Source organism: Muntiacus reevesi, chromosome 4 (genome assembly GCF_963930625.1).
Source record: "Muntiacus reevesi chromosome 4, mMunRee1.1, whole genome shotgun sequence".
In the NCBI taxonomy this organism is placed as follows: Eukaryota; Metazoa; Chordata; class Mammalia; order Artiodactyla; family Cervidae; genus Muntiacus; species Muntiacus reevesi.
Window position 1 is genome coordinate 147017830 of NC_089252.1, and position 20157 is coordinate 147037986.

General features: G+C 45.1%; 1 protein-coding gene and 1 pseudogene across 1 annotated transcript; both read right to left on the reverse strand.

The window, feature by feature from the left end:
• Positions 1-323: 323 nt before the first annotated feature.
• On the reverse strand, positions 324-8543 carry CCDC65 (coiled-coil domain containing 65). Its single transcript, XM_065932140.1, has 8 exons — positions 8263-8543; positions 7348-7515; positions 4044-4213; positions 3064-3202; positions 2024-2221; positions 1606-1824; positions 835-987; positions 324-724 (listed from the first exon to the last, which is right to left on the reverse strand). Exons 1-8 carry the CDS (start codon positions 8392-8394, stop codon positions 407-409), a joined length of 1497 nt encoding a protein of 498 aa, XP_065788212.1. The 5' UTR covers positions 8395-8543; the 3' UTR covers positions 324-406.
• Positions 8544-19356: 10813 nt separating this feature from the next.
• On the reverse strand, positions 19357-19472 carry LOC136167954 (U4 spliceosomal RNA; annotated as a pseudogene).
• Positions 19473-20157: the final 685 nt, after the last annotated feature.

Sequence of the window (20157 nt, forward strand, 5' to 3'; positions counted from 1 at the left end):
CCCTGTGCTGTGTGTATGCCAAGTCGCTTCAGTCGTGTCCGACTCTTTGTGACCCCATGGACTGTAGGCCCCCAGGCTCCTCTATCCATGGGGATTCTCCAGGCAAGAATACTGGAGTGGGTTGCTGTACCCTCCTCCAGGTGATCTTCCCAACCTAGGGATTGAAACCCACACTCTTTCATCTCTTGTATTGGCAGGTGGGTTTTTTTTCTTACCACTAGTACCACCTGGGAAGCCCTCTCTACTCCCTAGGGCTGCTGTATTCCTAGTATCCTCCAAGTAGACTGTTCTATCCAACATGGAAAAGATACAGAGAGCTCATAAACTCCATGGTGATTTTTAATAGCAAAGTCCTTGGGTTCCTCAAAACATTCTCTGGGAATTGAAAAGAGGTTTTCCCCTGGTATCACAGGGTGTGGGAGACCACATGGGCTGCTTCAATGATGCTGTGAGTGACTGGAGGTTTTCTGTCACCTGGCTGGGCTGTGGGCGCAGGCAGGAGCTGGGGTAAGTTGCTGCGGTGATTGACGATGAAGAGTGGGTTGAGCTGGCTCAGCACTTTATCATTCACGGAGATGCCATCCAAGTACTGCCTAAGCATCTCCCGCAGCTTCTCATTGATTTCCAACAACTGAACACGTCTGTGCCGAAGGCTCAGTTGCTCCAGTTTCACTTTGTTGTACCTTTTCCAGAAATTCTCCATCCCTTTGTAGTCCATTATCACCTGGGAGTGAGTTACAGGGAGAAGGTGTGTGATAGGATCTGTTAGCAAGTGTAGCCCAAGGCTCTGTCACCCCAGCCTCTGGTGCTGGCCTTGAGCCCGTGGAACCTTACCTTTCCAAGCTCTTCCTTAAACTCCTCTGGGTCCATTGTCTCTAACTCTTCCTGCTCTGCGGGAGTCAACGCTGATGAATAAAAAGGCAGCACCTTTTCTTCTTCTGTTTCAAATTTCCTACATATTTCAGCAAGTTTAAGAATCTTTTCACCCTGTTGGAAGCAATCGGAAACCTATTAGGAAAGGGATTGGGAAGGGGAAATAGTGGAGTTGGTTCCCCTGCTTCAATCCAGGGAAGCTACTTAGCCAAATGGGATACAAAAGTAATACATCCAACACAAACAGCTTACAAGCACTGTTCCAAAAATTTTATATTCTTCTAAAACCCTTTCACTGTTAACTCATTAAATTGAAGAGGTGAGAGGTGAGGGACTTCCTGGTGGTTCAGTGGTTAAGGATCTGCCTTCCAATGCAGGAGACATGGGTTCCATCCCTGGTTGGGGAACTAAGATCCCACATACCGTAGAACAACTAAGCCCGAGTGCCTCAACTAGAGAGCGCGTGTGCTGCAACTACTGAGCCTGTACGCCACAAGTAGAGAGAAACTCGCATGCCACAACTAAGACCTGACGCAGCCCAGAAATAAAAGAAATAAATATTAAATAAATAAAATAATATGTGAGAGGCAAGGGAACATGAAATAAAATAGGTGTTCCAAGTGTGCACTCAGGTAGGAAGCTGGGGGAAGCCCTCTGTTTTGCCAGCCCCTTTCACTCTGCGGGGAGCCAGGTTCCCTGGCTCTGTTCTGGCTACCCTCTTCCCTTTGTTACCTTGTCGACAATCTCCCTCAGGGCCTTGAGGGTAGCACTGCTTTCCAGGGTGAGTTTGACTAAGTTCTCCTGCGCTACTCCCCGGGCTTGAGTCCTCTGGGCCTTAAGTTTCCGCAGCTGTACCAGGACCAACTCCTTGTCCACACGAATGTCCTGATTCTGTTCTTCACTCTCGCGGCTGTGCACCAGGATCTTGCCTTTTAAAATAATGATGGCATCCTAGAGGAACAGGGCAGATTAGAGGAAACACTTGACTATGTGAGGGTCTTCAGTGAGCAGATAGAAGGACTGTCTGGGGACTGAAATCAGAGCATACCATCTCTCCCCAAACAGTGATGAAGCCCAGGGGAAACGGGAAGAACAACAGAGGATAATGGAGCAGTTAAAGCAGTGAGTCGCTCAGGTTAGCTGTACTAACCTGTAGTTTCTGTATCTTTTTCATCTGTACTTCAATCTCTTTGGAGCTTTTCTCGTCCTTCACCTTGAGAGTCTCGAAGGCAATCTTTCGATCCTCTGTGGCATCAGTGTAATTCTTGAGTGCGTCCTGGAACCTTCTCCACAGATCTTCTACTATATTCTCCAGTTGCAGTCTTAGAAAGTGCTTCTCTTCTAAATTCTGGGAAGTGATCCCAAAATAGCCAGTGCTTGAACTTAACCTATTAGTGCCCTTTCACTGGCACCAAAACCTCCCCCTCTTGAACTGTTTGTAGCACAGCATGGTGTAGAGGTTGCCAGTGAAAATGCCTACAAAGACCAGGCAGATGATATAAATAAGTGCTGTGGGCTACGTGCGGCTGGTGGTGAACCCCAGAGGAAATGCCCCATGGTGGTGGGGGTGAGGGCACAGCTGCTCAGCTCCATGGGAATGTCCCCATTTGAAAATGTGGCCCAGTGTTACCAGATCTTTAAATTGCTTAGGGGAAGTTGCAATTTTGGATTTTTTTTTTTTTGTGAAATCTCCCAACTTTTAAATGCAGAAAGCTTATCAAAATTTGTATGAAACATTATAGGACAAAATGAAAACAAAGCACTCTACCCTCCCAACCCAGGTCTGCAGACTGGCTAAGTTGGCAGCCTCCAAGGTGGCGGAAGCTCTTGTGGCCAAGTGGCAGGAGAACTGGACTCCCCCCTGGCTTGATCACAGATCAGCAGCCTGACTTTGGCAGGTCATTAAGGTGCTCTTTGGACCTTAATTTCTTCTTCTACAGATCACAGGGGTGAAGCGAGAGGATCTCCTTGGTGTGTGTTAGCTCTAAAATGCATTTTCTTGGTATTTCAGGATGGTCTTTCCTCCTCACCAATTTTCACGAAATTATAAAAAGTCGCAGGGGTATACCTACAGTGGCAACAGGCGTTTTATGGATTGTGTTGGTTAAAGGGATCTCTTCTAGCTCTACTACCTTCAGAACTTTTTTCTCTCTTCTTCCCACCTCCTGCCCATCTGCTCTCCCTCCGTACCTTATTTTTCAGATCGTCCCACATGCTCTGGAACTCTAGCTTGCTTTCATATTCAGAATCTATGTAGTTCTGCTCCATGGCCATGAAAACATCTTGTAGGTAGTGAATCTCTTTTTCATGTTGATCAATAATTGTTTTCCTGTAGGAGATAAGATACTGTTCCTGCTCTGAGGCATAAAGCATATAGACCAATAATGACAATGCAAAGCAGTATGTAATAAAACTATATGAATGGTACAAACTCTTAGGTACTGAAGAATAGGAGGAGGGCAGGTTCTGTCCTTTGCAGGGCCAGAAAAAAATGAATAATATTAGTTTGATTTTTGAATAGGTAATATATTCATATGATAAAAAAAATTTAAAAAGTACAAAAGGTTGCAGTGAAAAGTCTCTTTCCCATCTGTATTGCTGATCCTGTTCCGGATGCCAATTTTCTTCTGTTCACACTGTCCGCACTGTTCGCTGAACCCAGGATAGGTAAGCCGAGAGCTCAGAGGTTGGAAGAAGACGCCAGACACTGTAGGCATTGTAGCCAGGTTTATCCTCTCCTGGCTGGCACGGCAGCCGTAGCAGTAGATATAACACAACACAACATAACTGCACACAACCCTCTGGGCTTTTCCAGGTGATGCTCATGTAGGCATACCGCACAAAGGCGTCTGGAACCCAGCGAGTACCTCCTGACGCGCATGCGCACTGCTACAAGCGACCTCAGCAATTACATAATCATTGTTTACAGAACATGGGGCAGAGGGCATGAGAGGGTAGGGCGAGAGGGCCTGAGTGGTGCCATCTCATTAATTTCCCCACACTATCACTGTCCTCCAGGTAGGTAGATGGATAGGATTTTGATCACTGAAAGTGGGTGGCTGCTTACAGGTAGCATCTTGACATAGGCTCTGGATACACCCCTGGGCTCAACTCCACCACCACCACCACCCCCCGCCCCCGAGACCATAGCTCCTCTTAGGCCCCCACACCTTTCAGTCTCAAACTCCTTGGTTAGGGCCTCCAGCTCCATGTTGTAATTCTCCTCTAGGAGGTTGAGCCGGCATCTCTGCAGGGCCAAGAGCTGGTCGATGCTATGCAAGTGGCTGCGCAGGGCGTGGGCATACTGCTCCTCAGCTTCCGACAGGTCCTTTGCTAAAGACTGGGTGGGAAACACAGAGTTACCACTTTGGCTGAATGGCAGCCCTGTGAGAAAATAAAAATGTATTCAACTAGCTAGTTCCTATTTTCCCCAGTTCCTAATGCCAATTCTTTGCCTCTGGGAGCTCGAGTTGTCCCACTTTGGAATGTGAGAAGCCAGTGCCAGTGGAGATGCCCTGTGAAAGCATTCATTCCAGTCAACAGCCCCGCTGAGCTCCCAGTGGACAGTCAGAATCCACTGCCAGTCATCTTACACATGCAGCTCAGTCAAGCCCCCAGGTGACTGCCGTCCCAAGTGACATCTCACTGAAAACCATGTGAGAGGTGCCAGGCAAGAACCTCCCTGCTAAGCTAAGTCAACCTACAGAACCCTGAGAGCGAGAAATAAGTTGCTGTTGTAAGTCGCTAATTTAAGGTGGTTTGTGATGTAGCCATAGATAATGAGAAGACATCCACTGGCAAAAAGAAAAAAGCGACAGTGTGAACATCAATAAGGATAAGAATGGCAATGGATTAAAAAATATCAAATATATTTGATTATGAGTTTATCAGGATACTTTAAAAAAAAATCAGTTACCATTAGAGGATGCCAGACAATGAATTTTTTTAAAAACTGGTTTATAAAAGGGAAGAGAAAGAGTCAGGCATTTTTTATACAAATTATACCTCTGGGTTAACTGAATGGTAAATGATAGTAAGTATCTCTTTATAGAAGTATTTGAACTAATAAATGAAAAAAGAATGATACTATTAGAAAATCAGCATTAAAAAAAAGAAAATCAGCATTTTGCAACCCCCAATTAATTAACAATTAATTAGTTAATTAATTAGTTAATTAATTAATCAACAGCTGCTATAAAAGAACACAGCACCTGCAAGCTTCTAGTTGGAATTACCAAGACACAGGAAATACTGAGGACCAAGTAACATGTTAAACTACAGTACAGAATACTACGAAGTTGTAAAACAAAATGAGAAGCATGGGCTAATGTGGAATAGCCCCCAGGATATATCATTAAATGAAAAAGGCAAGAGGCAGAACGCTACATAATACTGCCATTTGTGTAAAAAAAAAAAGGCTTTATTCATGCAACTAAAATTATCAGGAGGGGCACTGGGTGGTTGAAAGGCACCAGCGGGAGGGAACTTTTCTGTACATAACTTTTTTATCTCTTGAATTTTGAATAATATGAGTGAACTACTTATTCAAAAAAGCAAAACAAATTAAAATTAAAATGAATAAAGCAAAAAAGCCTTTACCAAATGTCCAGATGATCCACTCACTGTAAACTACCACATTGCTAGCTTTTACTTATATGTTTAGTATGGGGCTTCCCTGGTAGCTCAGACAATAAACAATCTGCCGGTGATGTAGGAGACCCAGGTTCGATCCCTGGGTCGGGAAGATCCCCTGGAGTAGAGAATGGCAACCCATTCCACTATTCTTGCCTAGAGAATTCTATGGACAGAGGAGCCTGGCGGGTTACAGCCGCGCCAGGGAGTTGCAAAGAATTATGTGGGGTTGCAAAGAGTTAGACACGACTGAGCAACTTTAGTATGGAAAAGATCTTATGAAATAGGTACTGTAATGGAAGACTGTTCACTCACTCAGCTAAGGTGTACTAAATCTTCTCTGTACCAGCACTGTGCCGGATGCTGAGGATTCAGAGATGAAAAGACATTTTCACTGTCTCCAAAGGAGTCTGAAGCCTTTCAGTAGGGAAAGTTATATAAATTGAAAATTACAAATAAATTCTGAGGAAAAAAACAGGTACAGATTAAATTCCCATTTTATAAAATTTGAAAAAATGTTATAGCACAACATGGAAAATGCTATGAGGTTGATGATTCCCCAGTGACAAGGGGATATAAAAGACAGAGTGAACTGGGGAAGGCTTCATAGTAGAGATGTCATTTGTGTCACTATTGGAGGAGGAGTAAGAATTTGTCAGGAAAAATGAGGAGATAAGGAAAAGAGAATTCCAGATAGAGGGAACAGCATGTGCAAAGGTACAGGAAAGAAGGCTGGCTATGTGAAAGGTACAGATAGAGGCCAGATCATGAAAGGCTTTGCTGTTCCTTCTGTGGAGGAGGGGAGCCACTAAGGAGATTTACACAGTGGAGTAACAGGAACAGATTTTTGTTTAAGAAAGATAATCCTGGTCATTGTGTAGACAACAAAGCACTGGAAGATAAGAAGCTATTGCAGTAGAGATAATACCTGGGTCTCAACTACAGCAGGATAGTGGGGTGTGTGTGGGGGAATAGCAGGGTGTGACTTATTTAAGCAGAAGATTTACATAAGACTTAGTACCAGAAATCAGGGATGGAGGCCAAAGCTAGAATGAGTCCCAGATTCCCGGGTTGGGTGATGGTGAGTGGCACCAGCCACCCAAACAGAGAGTATGAGGAAGACCAGATTGTGGAGTATGGGAAAGGGGACTGGAGAGAGGAGGAACTCATGAGTTCAGTTGTGAGAACACTGCAAAAAACAGGAACAGCTATTGAGGGATCCTAAATATAGGGACTTGAAACTCAAGAGAAAAAAATCCCTTAGGGAAAAAGATGGTATGTACTCAACTCAAGAACCTCCCAAGGGCATAAAGTTAGCTGATTGAATTGGTTAGAGATTCAGAACCGTTCTTACCGATGGAGATCTTCACAACCTCATCCATGGCCACTGAAGTTGAATCCAAGAGGCCACATGGAATTTGGCTGTATAAAGCACTGGAGTGGGAATCAAGAAATCCATGCTGTAGCCACAGTTCTCTCACTGACTAGCTGTGTGACCTTGGGAAAACTTCTTCTTCTCTCTGGAACTAAGCCTTCTCACATTGAAATAAATGTTTAGGACTAAGTTCAAGTCATTGGGTGATGTCTACTGTGCCTTTCAACTCTAATACTGTATAGTACTGGTTTGAGGCAGTAGATGATCAAGGAGAATGGCTCCTCTAACAGACGGGGAGAGATGACAGCTCAGTATTCTATTTTTCACTTCAGTGAAATTAACGATAGCCTAGCTGCATCACAGCATGTGTCTTGGGAGCACTTTAACATGAATTAATTCACTAGGCCCATTCTATTAAGAGATCAAAGGCAGTCATAATCAAGTGTTTCTTTGGGAAGAGAGCTTGCCTTGATGACACTGTCCTTGCAGTCCACCACTCGTTCAAATGTTTGGCTGAGGATCTCAATGTCCTTATGAAGCTCTCTGGTCTTGACTTCCCGAAGGACCGTTCTCCACTGTGTATTAATCTTATTAAGGTTCAGAGCACTGTTGTGCTCCTCCTTGGCCAGCTTGTCCTGTGGGAAGAAATAAACATACCCCCCCCCACACACAAACCAGAGGTCAAAGGATGAGATGGTTAGATAGCATCACTGATTCAATGGACAAATGAATTTGAGCAAACTCTGGGAGATAATAGAGGACAGAGGAGCCTGGAGTGCTACAGTCCATGGGGTTGCAAAGAGTCAGATATGACTTAGAGACTGAACAACAAGCCCAGAGGTCAGGGCTAAAAGCCCTGATACAGTACAACAAACAAGATCAAACTTGGTTTGTCAACTGTCATCTTACCCTTTGTCTTTTCTGAGGGACCTGATGGCTAACATTCAGGAGTTTTTATTCTTGTTTTGGGAGGGTCTTAAGTAAGACAGGATCTGCCCAGTGGCATTTTAGGAAGGGCTATGGTGAGTTTCCTTCTGGATGGAGGCATCAGAGCAGGACATTGTTTGTAATGGCTCATCTCGAGGGAGAATATCAGACTTTCAGATAGCTCAGACAGATGATAGCACCTACTATTCCCAGTTCTGGGGCTCAGTAGTGATTGTCAAGCTCTATACCATCTCCCTGCCTCCGTGCTCCACAGAGAACTGCTCCTTCCCCCATACAAGATTGCCTGAAATCTAAGTCTATCTGGGTCTTAAGATTTCCAGGGGAAGGGGAGGCTACCATGAAAATGAGGCTGCCACAAAGACAGGGGTCAAGGTGACAGGACCAGGGTACGGGGTGGGTGGGGTTGGGCAGAAAGTAATGCAAAAACCCATCACCTTCAAGAACTGGTTCAGGAGCCTCTCCTTCTTCTTGGCCATCTCCTCCTCTGCCAGCAACTTCTGCTGAAACAGAAGCAGCTGCTCCTCATCCGACAGCGGCACCTTGGCTTTTTTCCCCTTCTTAGACATAGCTGAATCTGGGCGAGGATCCTCCGCCTGCCACGGCCAGCATTAAAAGGGCAGGAGGGAAACGTCCCCAGAACAGGGTCTTCTGGAACTGCCCCTGCAAGGCAGTGGGACCTCAGATCTCAGACCTCAGGCTAGAGAAAACCTGGGAGAACGGTGCGGCAGGGTTCCCAAACGAAAGGACGCGTCTCCGTCTCCTAGCAACGGAGATCTCGCTAAGATGGCGCAGTAACAGCTAAGAGAAGGCGCCCTGTCTTGGAGCGCCCTCTGCTGGCTGGAGGACCTCAGTCAATTTCTGAGAGAGGGTCGTTTCTTCCTCAATGAATATTCTAAAAATCTTTTTGGGGGGATTATTTTTCACGTAGTGGCCATATCTTAAAATACAAGTAATAACTAACTCTTGAGAGATATGGGGAAACAGGAATCTTCACAAACTGTTCGTGGCAAAGGTAAAATGGTAGAGCAATTTTAGCAGTTTGGAAGTTTCTTAAAATATTAAACATAAATTCACCTTGTGATTCAGTAATTTCACGTTTAGATATCAATCTAAGAGAAGTGAGAATGTATCCACATAAAGATTCTCACAGGAACGTTCTTAGCGGCATTAGTCATAATAGCCCAATTGAAAACAACCTAAATTCCAAAAACAAGTGAATGATGGACAAAATATGCTCTCTCCATACAGTGAAATACTATTCAACAATAAAAAAGGAACAGACTATGCATGCATGCTACAATGTGAATAAACCAGAGAAACATGCTCAAAGAAGCCAGATAAAAGAGGCCACATAAATTTCCATTTATGTAAATTATCCAGAAAAGGAAAAGCTATTAAGATGGAAAGTAGACTACAAATTACTAGGGGCAGGGGGTAAGGGAGGTTAACATAAAATGCACATGAGAGATCATATTGGGTTGATCAAAATGTTCTAAAACTGATTTATGCTGGAGAATTTGATGAATCTGGGATAAAAGCATCATTGGGTTATATCCTTGAAAAGGGTGAATTATGATATGCAAAATGTGCCTCAATAAAGTTGTTTTAAATAGGAGATATAATGCCTGAATTGGAGTTTTTCAGAGAAACAGAGCCAATATTTTAAGTATGTAATAGATAATATTTAAAATATAAATATTTAAGATATAGAATATATATCTTCATCCATTTGATGTTTCAATCTGAGTCTAGAGGCCAGAAAGACCAATGTCCCAACCAAGCCATCAGGCAGAAGAGTTTCCTCTTACTCAGCCCTTTTTTTCTACTCAGGCCTTCAACTAATTGGATAAGACTCATCCACATAAGGGAGAACAACCTGCTTTACTCAGTCTACTGATTCAAATGTTAATCTCATGAAGAAATACCTTCACAGACTTACTCAGAATAATGTTTGACCAAGTGTCTGGACACTCTGGCTCAGTCAAGTTGGCACATAAATTTTACAATCACAGGTCCACCTCTTGTTAATACCCATGTTCTTAAACCATACCTAATCTCCAAATAAAGACAATGACAAGGTCATAATACTTAAATATTATAATATAAAGCCAATACATCTTATGTTACATGATAGGGCATAAGAAAGGGGAAAATGATTTTATTTTTATACACACACAAACATATTCATAACAAAATGAGGAAATATAATAATTATAGTTCTGCAATTACAGAAATTACATTTCTATAACTGGTCATGTTGTTGTACTGGGAATTTATAACTACCTTCTCCCACTACTCATTTTGTATTCTTTTTGCCTTCAGCAAGCACCTCAGCTAGTCATGGCTCTTTACCTGGTGGGTTGACCCAAACTCATTCCTGAAGGGTCTGGGCTGTTAGCAGTCCTGCCTGGATTGCCACTGTTGCTGGTACTGAAACCAAGTCTTCAAAGCCTTTCCACCATTTTATCAAACCAGTAGCTTCAGGATAACAGACAACATGGTAAAACCAGTGAATTCCACGAGCATGGGCCCATTGACACACTTCATTTGCTGATAAGTAGCTTCCATGATTAAAAACAATGCTGTGTGGAATACCATCATGGTGGATTAGGCATTCTGTAAACCCACAGAATGGTAATTTGGGCAGAAGACTTGCATGCAGAGAAGGCAAATGTATGTCCAGAGTAAATATTTATTCTATTAAGAATAAAACACTGCCCCTTCCATGATGGAAGTGGTCAAATGTAATCAATAGTTCACGCGGGAATGGTACCATGCAGGGGGCCCAGTGTTCGTCTCTGCTGTTGCCAGTTTGGGCACTCTGTGATTGCCTTAGCCAGGTTGGCCTTGGTAAGTGAAGGGCCATGTAGCTGAGTCCATGCATAACCTCTGTCCTGGCTACAGTGGCTGCTTTGTTCATGGGCCTGTTGGGCATTGACATGGGTGGCTGGGAAAAAAGACTGACTGGTATTCACATAATAGGTCATCCTATCCACTTGAGTATTAAAATCTTCCTCTACTGAGGTCACTCTTTGTGAACTTTTCCTTGGAACACAAATACCTTCATATTTTTTGCCCATCTGGAGAGTTCTATCCTATAGATCTTCCCCAAGTTTCCGTGTTACAAATTTTCCAATCATGTTCCATCCAAGTCCCTGACGATTCAGCCAAGCCATTGGCCACAGCCTAGGAGTTGATATACAGTCACATGTCTGATCATTTCTCCTTTCAAACAAAGTGAACAGCCAGCTGCACTGTGCAACGTTCTGCCCACAGGGAGCATTCCCCTTTACAATGCCCTTCAGGATGTCCCCCAAAGGGGCTACAGTATTGCAGCTGAGCACTTGTGGGTGGTACCTGCGTATTGCACAGAATTATCTGTGAACTGGACCTGAGTCTTCTCTTCTTCCATCAACTGACCATAGGGAACTCCTTCTAAGGCTATGGGTAGAGGCTAGAAGAGACAAATTTGTGGAGGCTGTAAGAATTTGGACCATTTCTTCATGTAACTTACTTGTACCGTCAGGGTCTATTCAGGCCTGATCTGTTTTATACCACTTAATTTGGAAGGAAGGTTATGACCAACCTAGACAGCATATTAAAAAGCAGAGACGTTACTTTGCCAACAAAGGTCCGTCTAGTCAAGGCTTTAGTTTTTTCCAGTAGTCATGTATGGATGTGAGAGTCGGACTATAAAGAAAGCTGAGCACCGAAGAATTAATTCTTTTGAACTGTGGTGTTGGAGAAGACTCTTGAGAGTCCCTTGGACTGCAAGGAGATCCAACCAGTCCATCCTAAAGGAGATCAGTCCTGAGTGTCCATTGGAAGGACTGATGTGGAAGCTGAAACTCCAATACTTTGGACACCTGATGCAAAGAGGTGACTCATTTGAAAAGACCCTGATGCTGGGAAAGATTGAGGGCAGGAAGAGAAGGGGATGACAGAGAATGAGATGGCTGGATGGCATCACTGACTCAATGGACATGAGTTTGGGTAAACTCCAGGAGTTGGTGATGGACAGGGAGGCCTGGCGTGCTGTGGTTCATGGGGTCGTGAAGAGTGGGACACGACTGAGTGACTGAACTGAACTGAACTGAATTTGATGATGGAGTGCAGCTTTGCACATCCAACTTTATGGCTTGGTGGGTCAGTTCATGATGGGCAGCTCAGGTCACATAGCGATTTGGAGGCCCATGGTTAAGCATTCAGTCACTACTAAGACCCAGTAGCAGCCAAGAGCTGTTTCTCAGAAGAGGAGTAGGGGCTTCTCTGGTGGCTCGGTGGTAAAGAATCCACCTGCCAATGCAGGAGACAGGGTCTGGGAAGATCCTGCATGCTGAGGAGCAACAGCTCGTGCACCACAACTATTGAGCTTGTGCTCTAGAGCCCAGGAACTTCAATTACTGAGTCCACATGCTTCAATTACCGAAGCCCATGCACCCTAGAGCTTGTGATCCACCACATGAGAAGCCACTGTGATGAGAAGCCTGTACAATGCAACAAAGAGTAGCCCCCTCTCACCACAACTGGAGAAAAGCCCATGCAGCAAGAAGACCCAGCACAGCTGTAAACAAACTTTTTTTTTTTTTTTAATAAAAAAGAGGAGTAGTTATCTGTGGAGGATGGCAGGACTTTGCTCCAATATTCTAAGGGCCTATGTGGCAATTCACCTCTTGGGGCTGCCAAATACTCCAAACAGCATCCCAGTCTGCCACTCCCGTTTCAGCACCATTGGATCTACTGGATCGTGTGGCCCACCCGGCAGAGCAGCAGAGTTTGTACAGCTGCTTGACCTGTTGCAAAGCCTTCTCTTATCCTGGCCCCACTCAAAGCTTACAGCTTTTCAAGTCGCTTGGTGATCAGGGCAATATAACACACCCAAATGAGGAATATGCTGCTTCAAAAATCTGAAGAGGCCCGTTAAGGTGTTGTACCTCTCTGTTGGTTGTGAGAGGGGCCAGATGCCACAAGTTATCCTTCACTTCAGGAGGGATATCTCCATGTGCCCCACACCACTGTACCTTTGAAATTTCACTGGCAGGCTCTGAACTTTAGCTAGATTTATTTCCCATTCTCTGACACACAAATGTTTCACCAATAAAAACCAATGTCTGGGGTCTTCCCTGGTGGTTCAGTGGTTGAGAATCCGTCTTCCAATTCAGGGCACGCGTTCAGTCCCTGGTTGGGGAACTGAAATTCTGATCACCTCTGGGCAACGAAGCCAGTGCCCAGAAACTAGAGAAGCCTGATCATAACAGCCTCTACTGCAACGCAGACCTAGTGCAGCCAAAAAAAAAAAAAAAGTTGAAAAAAAACAATACAATGTCTGGGGAATTCACTGGTGTTCCAATGCTTAGGATTCTGCACTTTTATTGCTGAGGGCACAGGTTTGATCCCCTGGTTGGGGAACTAAGATCTCATAAGTTGCATGGTGCGGCAGATAAAACAAAACCAATGTCTGCAATAGTTACTACTTCTTGCTCACTAAGTCCAATCTGCATAATGTCAACAATGTAATGGATAAGTGCAATATCTTCTGGTTTTGAAAGGTGTCAACCAGAACATTATGCACTGATGACCAGTGTCAGGGGAGGACTCCAACTACATGGAGGAGGTGCTAAGATCATCACAGTGCTGACCACCAGGAATAGAAGTCTAAGCACTTCTGCCCACTGCATCTTGGTATCAGAGTTGCCAAGGAAAACAATGTAGTCAAGCACTGGGTGGAACAGTGCTTCACTCACATAGAGAAGAGACAGAGCAAGATCACTTCAATAGTGGGGACTTCCCTGGTGGTCCAGTGGTTAAGAATCTGCCTGCCAATGCAGAGGACATGGGTTCAATCTCTGGTCCAGGAAGATTCCACATGTCACGAGCAACTAAGCCCCTATGCCACAACTACTGAGCCCATCCTCCAGAGCCCACATGCCACAACTACCGAAGCCTGCATGCTCTAGGACCTGTGTTCCACAACAAGAGAAGACACTGCAATGAGAAGCCTGAACACCATAACAAAGAGTAGCCCCTGCTCACCACAACTAGAGGAAGTCCATGCACATCAATGAAGACCCAGCACAGCCAAAAATAAACAAAAATAAATAAAATAAATAGAATTTAAAAATAGTGAGTGCTCGTCACTATAAAGAAGACCGAGCGCAGAAGAATTGATGCTTCTGAACTGTGCTGTTGGAGAAGACTCTTGAGAGTCCCTTGGACTGCAAGGAGATCAAACCAATCCATCCTAAAGGAAATCAGTCCTGAATATTCATTGGAAGGACTGATGCACTCAGCCTTCTTTATAGTCCAACTCTCACATCCATACATGACTACTAGAAAAACCATAGCTTTGACTAGATGGACCTTTGTCAGCAAAGTAATGAATTATCCTCCAATTGAAAATAAAACTTAAAGTAAAAAAATGAATTGGGAAGAAAAGTTTTTCTTTCTATTATTTGGAAGGATTTGTGTCCAGTTGGCTTTATCACTTCCTTAAATGTTTGACAGAATTTACTAGTGCCACATCTGAGCCTAGTATTTGATTTGTGGGAGTTTTTAAAACAAGAGCTTTATTGAGACATAATTCATACCATACATTCATCCACTTAAAATGTACAATTCAGTGGTGTTTAGTACATTCACAGAGTTGTGCAAATCATTACCACAATCAATTTTAGAACACTTTCACCACTCCAGAGAGAAACTCCAAACCATTAGCAGTCACTCCCCTTTCGTGGCAATGTTTTTCATTATAGATTCAATTAAGAGTTTTATGCTTCCTTCATGGTCAAACCCAAGGCCCACACTTCAGGACTAGTTTTTCCCCGAGACTCCTGCTCCAAGATCAATGTCAGCAAATGATGAGGCACTGGCCATTTGTGGCACTGGGCTGGGATGCAGAGAAGACATGAATGAACCCAGGTTCTATAGAAACCTGAGTTTTAGCACTAGGTTAGAGCTCAGCCTTTGAACAAGTTTCAATTCTCCCCCACCCGCTTTGGTTGCATCATGAGGCATGTAGGATCTTAGTTCCTCAATCAGGGATCAAACTCACACTCCCTGCATTGGAATCATGGAGTCTTAACCAATGGATTGCCATGGAAGTCTGGACTTCTAGGGAAGTCTAGACAACTAGGAAAGTCCCAAGCTTAAATTCTGAATCTGCATCTTTGCCTATCAAGTTGGGAGAGTAATCTCCTTTCTATTTTTCATTATTGGGGTGGGACAAATAAGAGAAACCCACTCCAGTATTCTTGGGCTTCCTTTGTAGCTCAGCTGGTAAAGAATCTGCCTGCAATGTGGGAGACTTGGATTTGGGTTGGGGAGGTGCCCTGGAGAAAGGAAAGGCTACCCACTCCAGTATTCTGGCCTGGAGAATTCCATGGACTGTATAGTCCGTGGGGTTGCAAAGAGTTGAACATGATTGAGTGATTTAAAAGAAAAGAAACGAGAGAAATGTGTGTGAAATCACTTTGAAAATTGTGAGGTATTCCAGTATTATTGAGGGCTTCTCTGGTGGTTCAGATGTAAAGAATCTGCCTGCAATGCAGGAGACCCGGGTTCAATTCCCTGGGTGGGGAAGATCCCCTGTAGAAAGGAATGGCTACCCACTTCAGTATTCTTGCCTGGAGAATTCTATGGACAGAGGACCCTGGTGGGCCATAGTCCATCTGGTCACATAGAGTCAGACATGACTGAGTGACTAACATTTTCACTTTTCGCTTACTTCAGGTATTATTGATGGGCTGGCAATTTAACTAAGGAGATATAAATAATAAATATAGAAATATAAGCATGGGCAACAATACATTTTTGAGCACTCACTGTGTGCTAAGCCCTATATTAAGTGCTGTGTATGCATTACCTCATTGGGTTCTTACAATAACCCTGTGAAGTAAGTGCTGTTATTATTTTTATTTTACAGATGAGAAAAGTGATGCTTGGAGGGATTAAACAACTCACTCAAGGTTATACAGTTAAAAGGACAATGCGTGGGGAGGGGCTGGTCTGTCTGAGCTGACCAGTAAGTCCATGAGAGGACGGCCTTTATGGTCTGTCCAGGAAGCTGCTCCTCTTCACAGGGTGCAGGTTACTCCGGTAACACTTATAAAGCAATCTCTCCCCAACCCTGACGTCTCTGGCCCTCTCCCCGTAATTTCTGTGAATGTCTCCTCTTTGCCCTTCCTATGCACCCCACCCTGAAATTCAGATTCTTCTCATAGCTTCACAAATCAGTTCTGGGATGGATGCAGAGGCTCCTGTTTCCATGGTGATGTGCGGAGGCTGGTACCACACACGCCAAGGGTAGGCGATGCAGAGAATTGGCTCAGGATCCAAAGGAGTCGGCAGTAGCCAGGCTCCGGGAAAAGAGATCGATGAGAAAGCCGAGTCTGAGTGGCTGGACCTCCCTTGGAGCTCCAGAAGGACTTCCACCCCCACCACACCCCTGCCCTCCTCAAACTCCTAATTTGGGAGTAGACGGTAGGAGCCCAGGGGAACGGAAGCGGTGGGGGCTTCAAAACAGAAGCTACCGCCTGTGACTTGTTTGAAAACAAAGCGTAATCTTGACGGGAGAGGCTGCCCAGTTGGGGGGCCGCCTCCTCCCCTGGCCCCTCTGCCTCGCTCTCCTCTGCCCGCTCTGACCTCATTCTTTGAACCGCGGCCGGGTCGCTGAAGGGGAGCCGGGCGGCCAGCAGGGGGCAGAGTCTCCCTCCGTCAAAGCTTCTGCCGGCCTCCTTCCTCTCTGCTCCCGCCACCCCTGTTCTCACCACGATTATTTTCAGCTGACAGGCTGCAAAGGCGCAGTAGGTGGATTTCAGGACAGAAGAAGGGTTCTGGCAGGGGCTGTGAGCTGCTGATGCTTTAGTCTTTAGACTGTGCGCTCGGCTGGGGAGAGGGGGTGCTTAGGGCCCCGAGTCAGGGGCCGAAGCAAGGACATTTTAACCTGCTGGCAAAGGTTTCCTCTGACGTTTATCTTGATCCGTTGAAGCACCCTAACCCTGAGGAGGAGGCTTAGTCATCCACTCAATAACTGTTTATCGAGTATCAACTATTATATTCACGGATGGATGCATCCAATCAAATCAAGTGTTTACAGAATGCCTACACAGCGGTCCTTAACCTTTCCGGGGGGTGCAGAGGAGGGGAAGTTACATATCCTTTGAGATTATGATAAAAAATACAGACTCTCGCCCGGAAAGAATGCACTGCAAATCTAGAAGTGCTATTGTGTGGTTTGGGGAATCTCATGAACTCCTGGGAGTTCACCCATGGGCTTCAGGACTTAAACTCCTGGTTTACTGTGAGCCCTGTGCTGGGCTTTGAGGGTACAATTTGAATGAGACACACAAAATCCCCACCCTGTCTGAGCTTGAGAGGCTAGTGGGAGACACAGATGATTAAAGACACTTTTACGTGTTGAGGTATGGGGAAATCATTATGGTTTATGCGTGAGTTAACTTGAATTTGATGCTAATTAGAACAGTGTGTTTGTGGCCTATCAAACATACATTGTACATCTGCTTTAATTATTAAGGAAAAGGGCACGTTGACCAGAAGTAAAGAATGTCCATGTTAAAAATAAAGATTAAATACCTCCCTTCCTGGGAAGCCACTGCTGAGTACTCCTTCAACGATAAGACTCCCTTCCCAGGTGCCAAGGCCATACTGACTCACCATGTACAGTGTCGGTCTGGTTTTTCTTTTGAAACCTTGAAGGAAGGTATCTCTGACTTTTTCGATGTTCTTTGTTCTGTGCTGAAAACCGTGCTTTTCCTGAACAGCTCCTCAGAGTTACCTGAGAGGCTGTCTTCCTGGCTATAATCCTCGGGTTGGCGCAAAGAAAACTTTTTTTCTATTCCTATTATAGATCATTTATTGATTATTTTTCACTGACACAGGACAGTAAAGAAATGCTTAAAATACGGTGGGGAAATTCAGGAGACCCACCAGGACCTAGACCAGGGCCCTTATGGAAAGCTCAGACCTAAAGACGGAGCAGGAGCTGGTCAGGCAAAGGCTTGAGGGAGAACACTCTGGGTAGGGAGAAAAGCGGAGGGAAAACCTCTGAGAAGAGGGAACAGCAGACCCGAGAAGCCAACAGGAGGCCCGTGCAGCTGGCTCAGAAGTTCCAGGTGGAGGACGCATGAGAAATGAGGCTAGAGGGTAAGTGCCATATGCAGCCCCTGGGATGTGATAGCGAACAGGGAGACAGCTGCCCGCCTCAAGGACACTGGCAAGAAAGCTGGTGGTTCTGCTGTAGAAGGGTAAGTTCAACACCAGGAGCGAGCAGAGCGCGGGGTGGGAGTGTGCAGGAGGAGTTGTATACCCAGGCTTGGGTATCAGCCCAGGGCCCAGGACGCGAGGCTCAGTGATACACTCGGTATATATTAGAATACCCTCAGCCTCTGAAAACAGCCAGAGGATGAATGGGGAGGGAGCAATCACAAGTGCACCTCGGTTTGATTGCATCCTACCATTGGGAATACCTTTTACGCTGGGGTTGCAGAGGGCTTGGCTGGAGTGAGCTCAGCTCTGCCTACTTTTTAACTTCAGAGTTGAGTCCAGAAGCAGCCTTGGCTAGAAAAGTGGGTGAGGAGAGAGAACAATAGACCGGCCACCCCCGCTCCCTGCTGTAGGGTTAGGGGTGGAATTGGAAGAGCAGAGGATGAGACAGACAAGCAGGTGTTGCAATGATTTATTGTCTGTGATTTTATTTATTTATTTATTTATTTTTTCTGTGATTTATTTTAACAAACACTCGTCTAGGACTTACTGCATGCCAGGCACTGTCCTAAACACTTAATCAATTTTCATTCATAACACTTCTAGGGAATAGGCATGATCTTCAGTGTCACTTTACACCTGGGGAAAATGAGGCACAGAGCAGTTAAGTGCCTTGGCAAAATCAAATAGCAAGGGACAAAGCCACCATCGGGACCCAGGCCGTCTGGGCTCTTCACCACTGAGCAAGGCTATCTCTGGAAAGGAAGGCAGTTGCAAGAGCTAAGGATTGAGCCTGGGCCTCCCACACGAGAGGTGAGAATTCTACCAGCCCACCTCCCAAGACACTGATACAGCACTTAGAGACTTGCTCTGCAGGAGGTCCCAGGGCAGTGGGAGGAGCACAGGGAATGGTGAGGCCTTAGACATCTGCTAGACTGAGGCTGAGGATCCAGGACTGCAGAGGGGCAACGAGCTAAGTAGGAAGGTCAGGGGCTGAGTAAAGTGGACTCTCCTACTGTGGTCCCTGAGCGCCAGCCCCTTCCTCCCTTAGCATTGTCATCTCTAGCCATTCTCCCCTCACCCACGATGTTTTCATCTTGCTGTTCTTTCCTGCCCCCAGGGTCTTCTCACTTGCTTTGTCCTCTGCCCTGAACCACCCAACCCCCTGCACACAGATACACCCTCCTCACGTTTTCTCAGGCTGATCCCCACTCATCCTTTAGATCTCAGCCTCACTGTGGGTTTTTCAGAGAGGCCATCCGGGATCCCATCTCTGGATTAGATTATTCTGTTATACTTTCATAGTAGTAACTTATTACTTCCCTTTACAACTTATATTATAATTTGAAGTTATAGATCCAATTAGCAATAATCGCGCCTCGGATAAACCTCATTGACTACCATACTGCCACTGCGCAAAGCTTGAAGTTATAGATCCAACTGTGCCTGATGCTTGATTCTCCTGTTAGACCACAAGCTTCCTGAGGACAAGGACCCCACCTTATTCTCCACTTTGAACTTTGCTTATGGACTTCTCTGTTGGCGCAGTGGATAAGAATCTGCCTGCTGATGCAGGGGACATGGGTTTGATCCTGGTCTGGGAAGGTTCCACATGCAACTAAGCAACTAAGCCTGTGCACCACTTCTACTGAAGCCCAAGTGCCCTATAGCCCATGCTCCACCACAAGAGAAGCCCCGACAATGAGAAGCCCATGCATTGCAATGAAGAGTAGCACCTGCTCTCCACAACTAGAGAAAGCCCACACAAAGCAATGAAGACCCAGTGCAGCCAAAAAAACAAACAAAATGAAACCTTGCTCTTGGCATAGTGCTAGACACATATACACACTCCATAGCGTTTTGCTAAATGAGTATATGACTTTAGAAGGTTTCAGAGATCTACTGGTCCACTGCTTGTTTCCCTCTATCAAATGCCCAGTAGGCAGTCATTTACTTTCTCTTTGAATATTCCTAATGTCAGGAAACTCACTACTTCACAAGATGCCAATTCTATTTTTGAAGAGATTTAATAGAAAAAAAAGGAAAAAAAAAATAGAATCATGATGGTTCAGCAGGTAAAGAATCTGCCTGCAATGAAAGTGGCACAG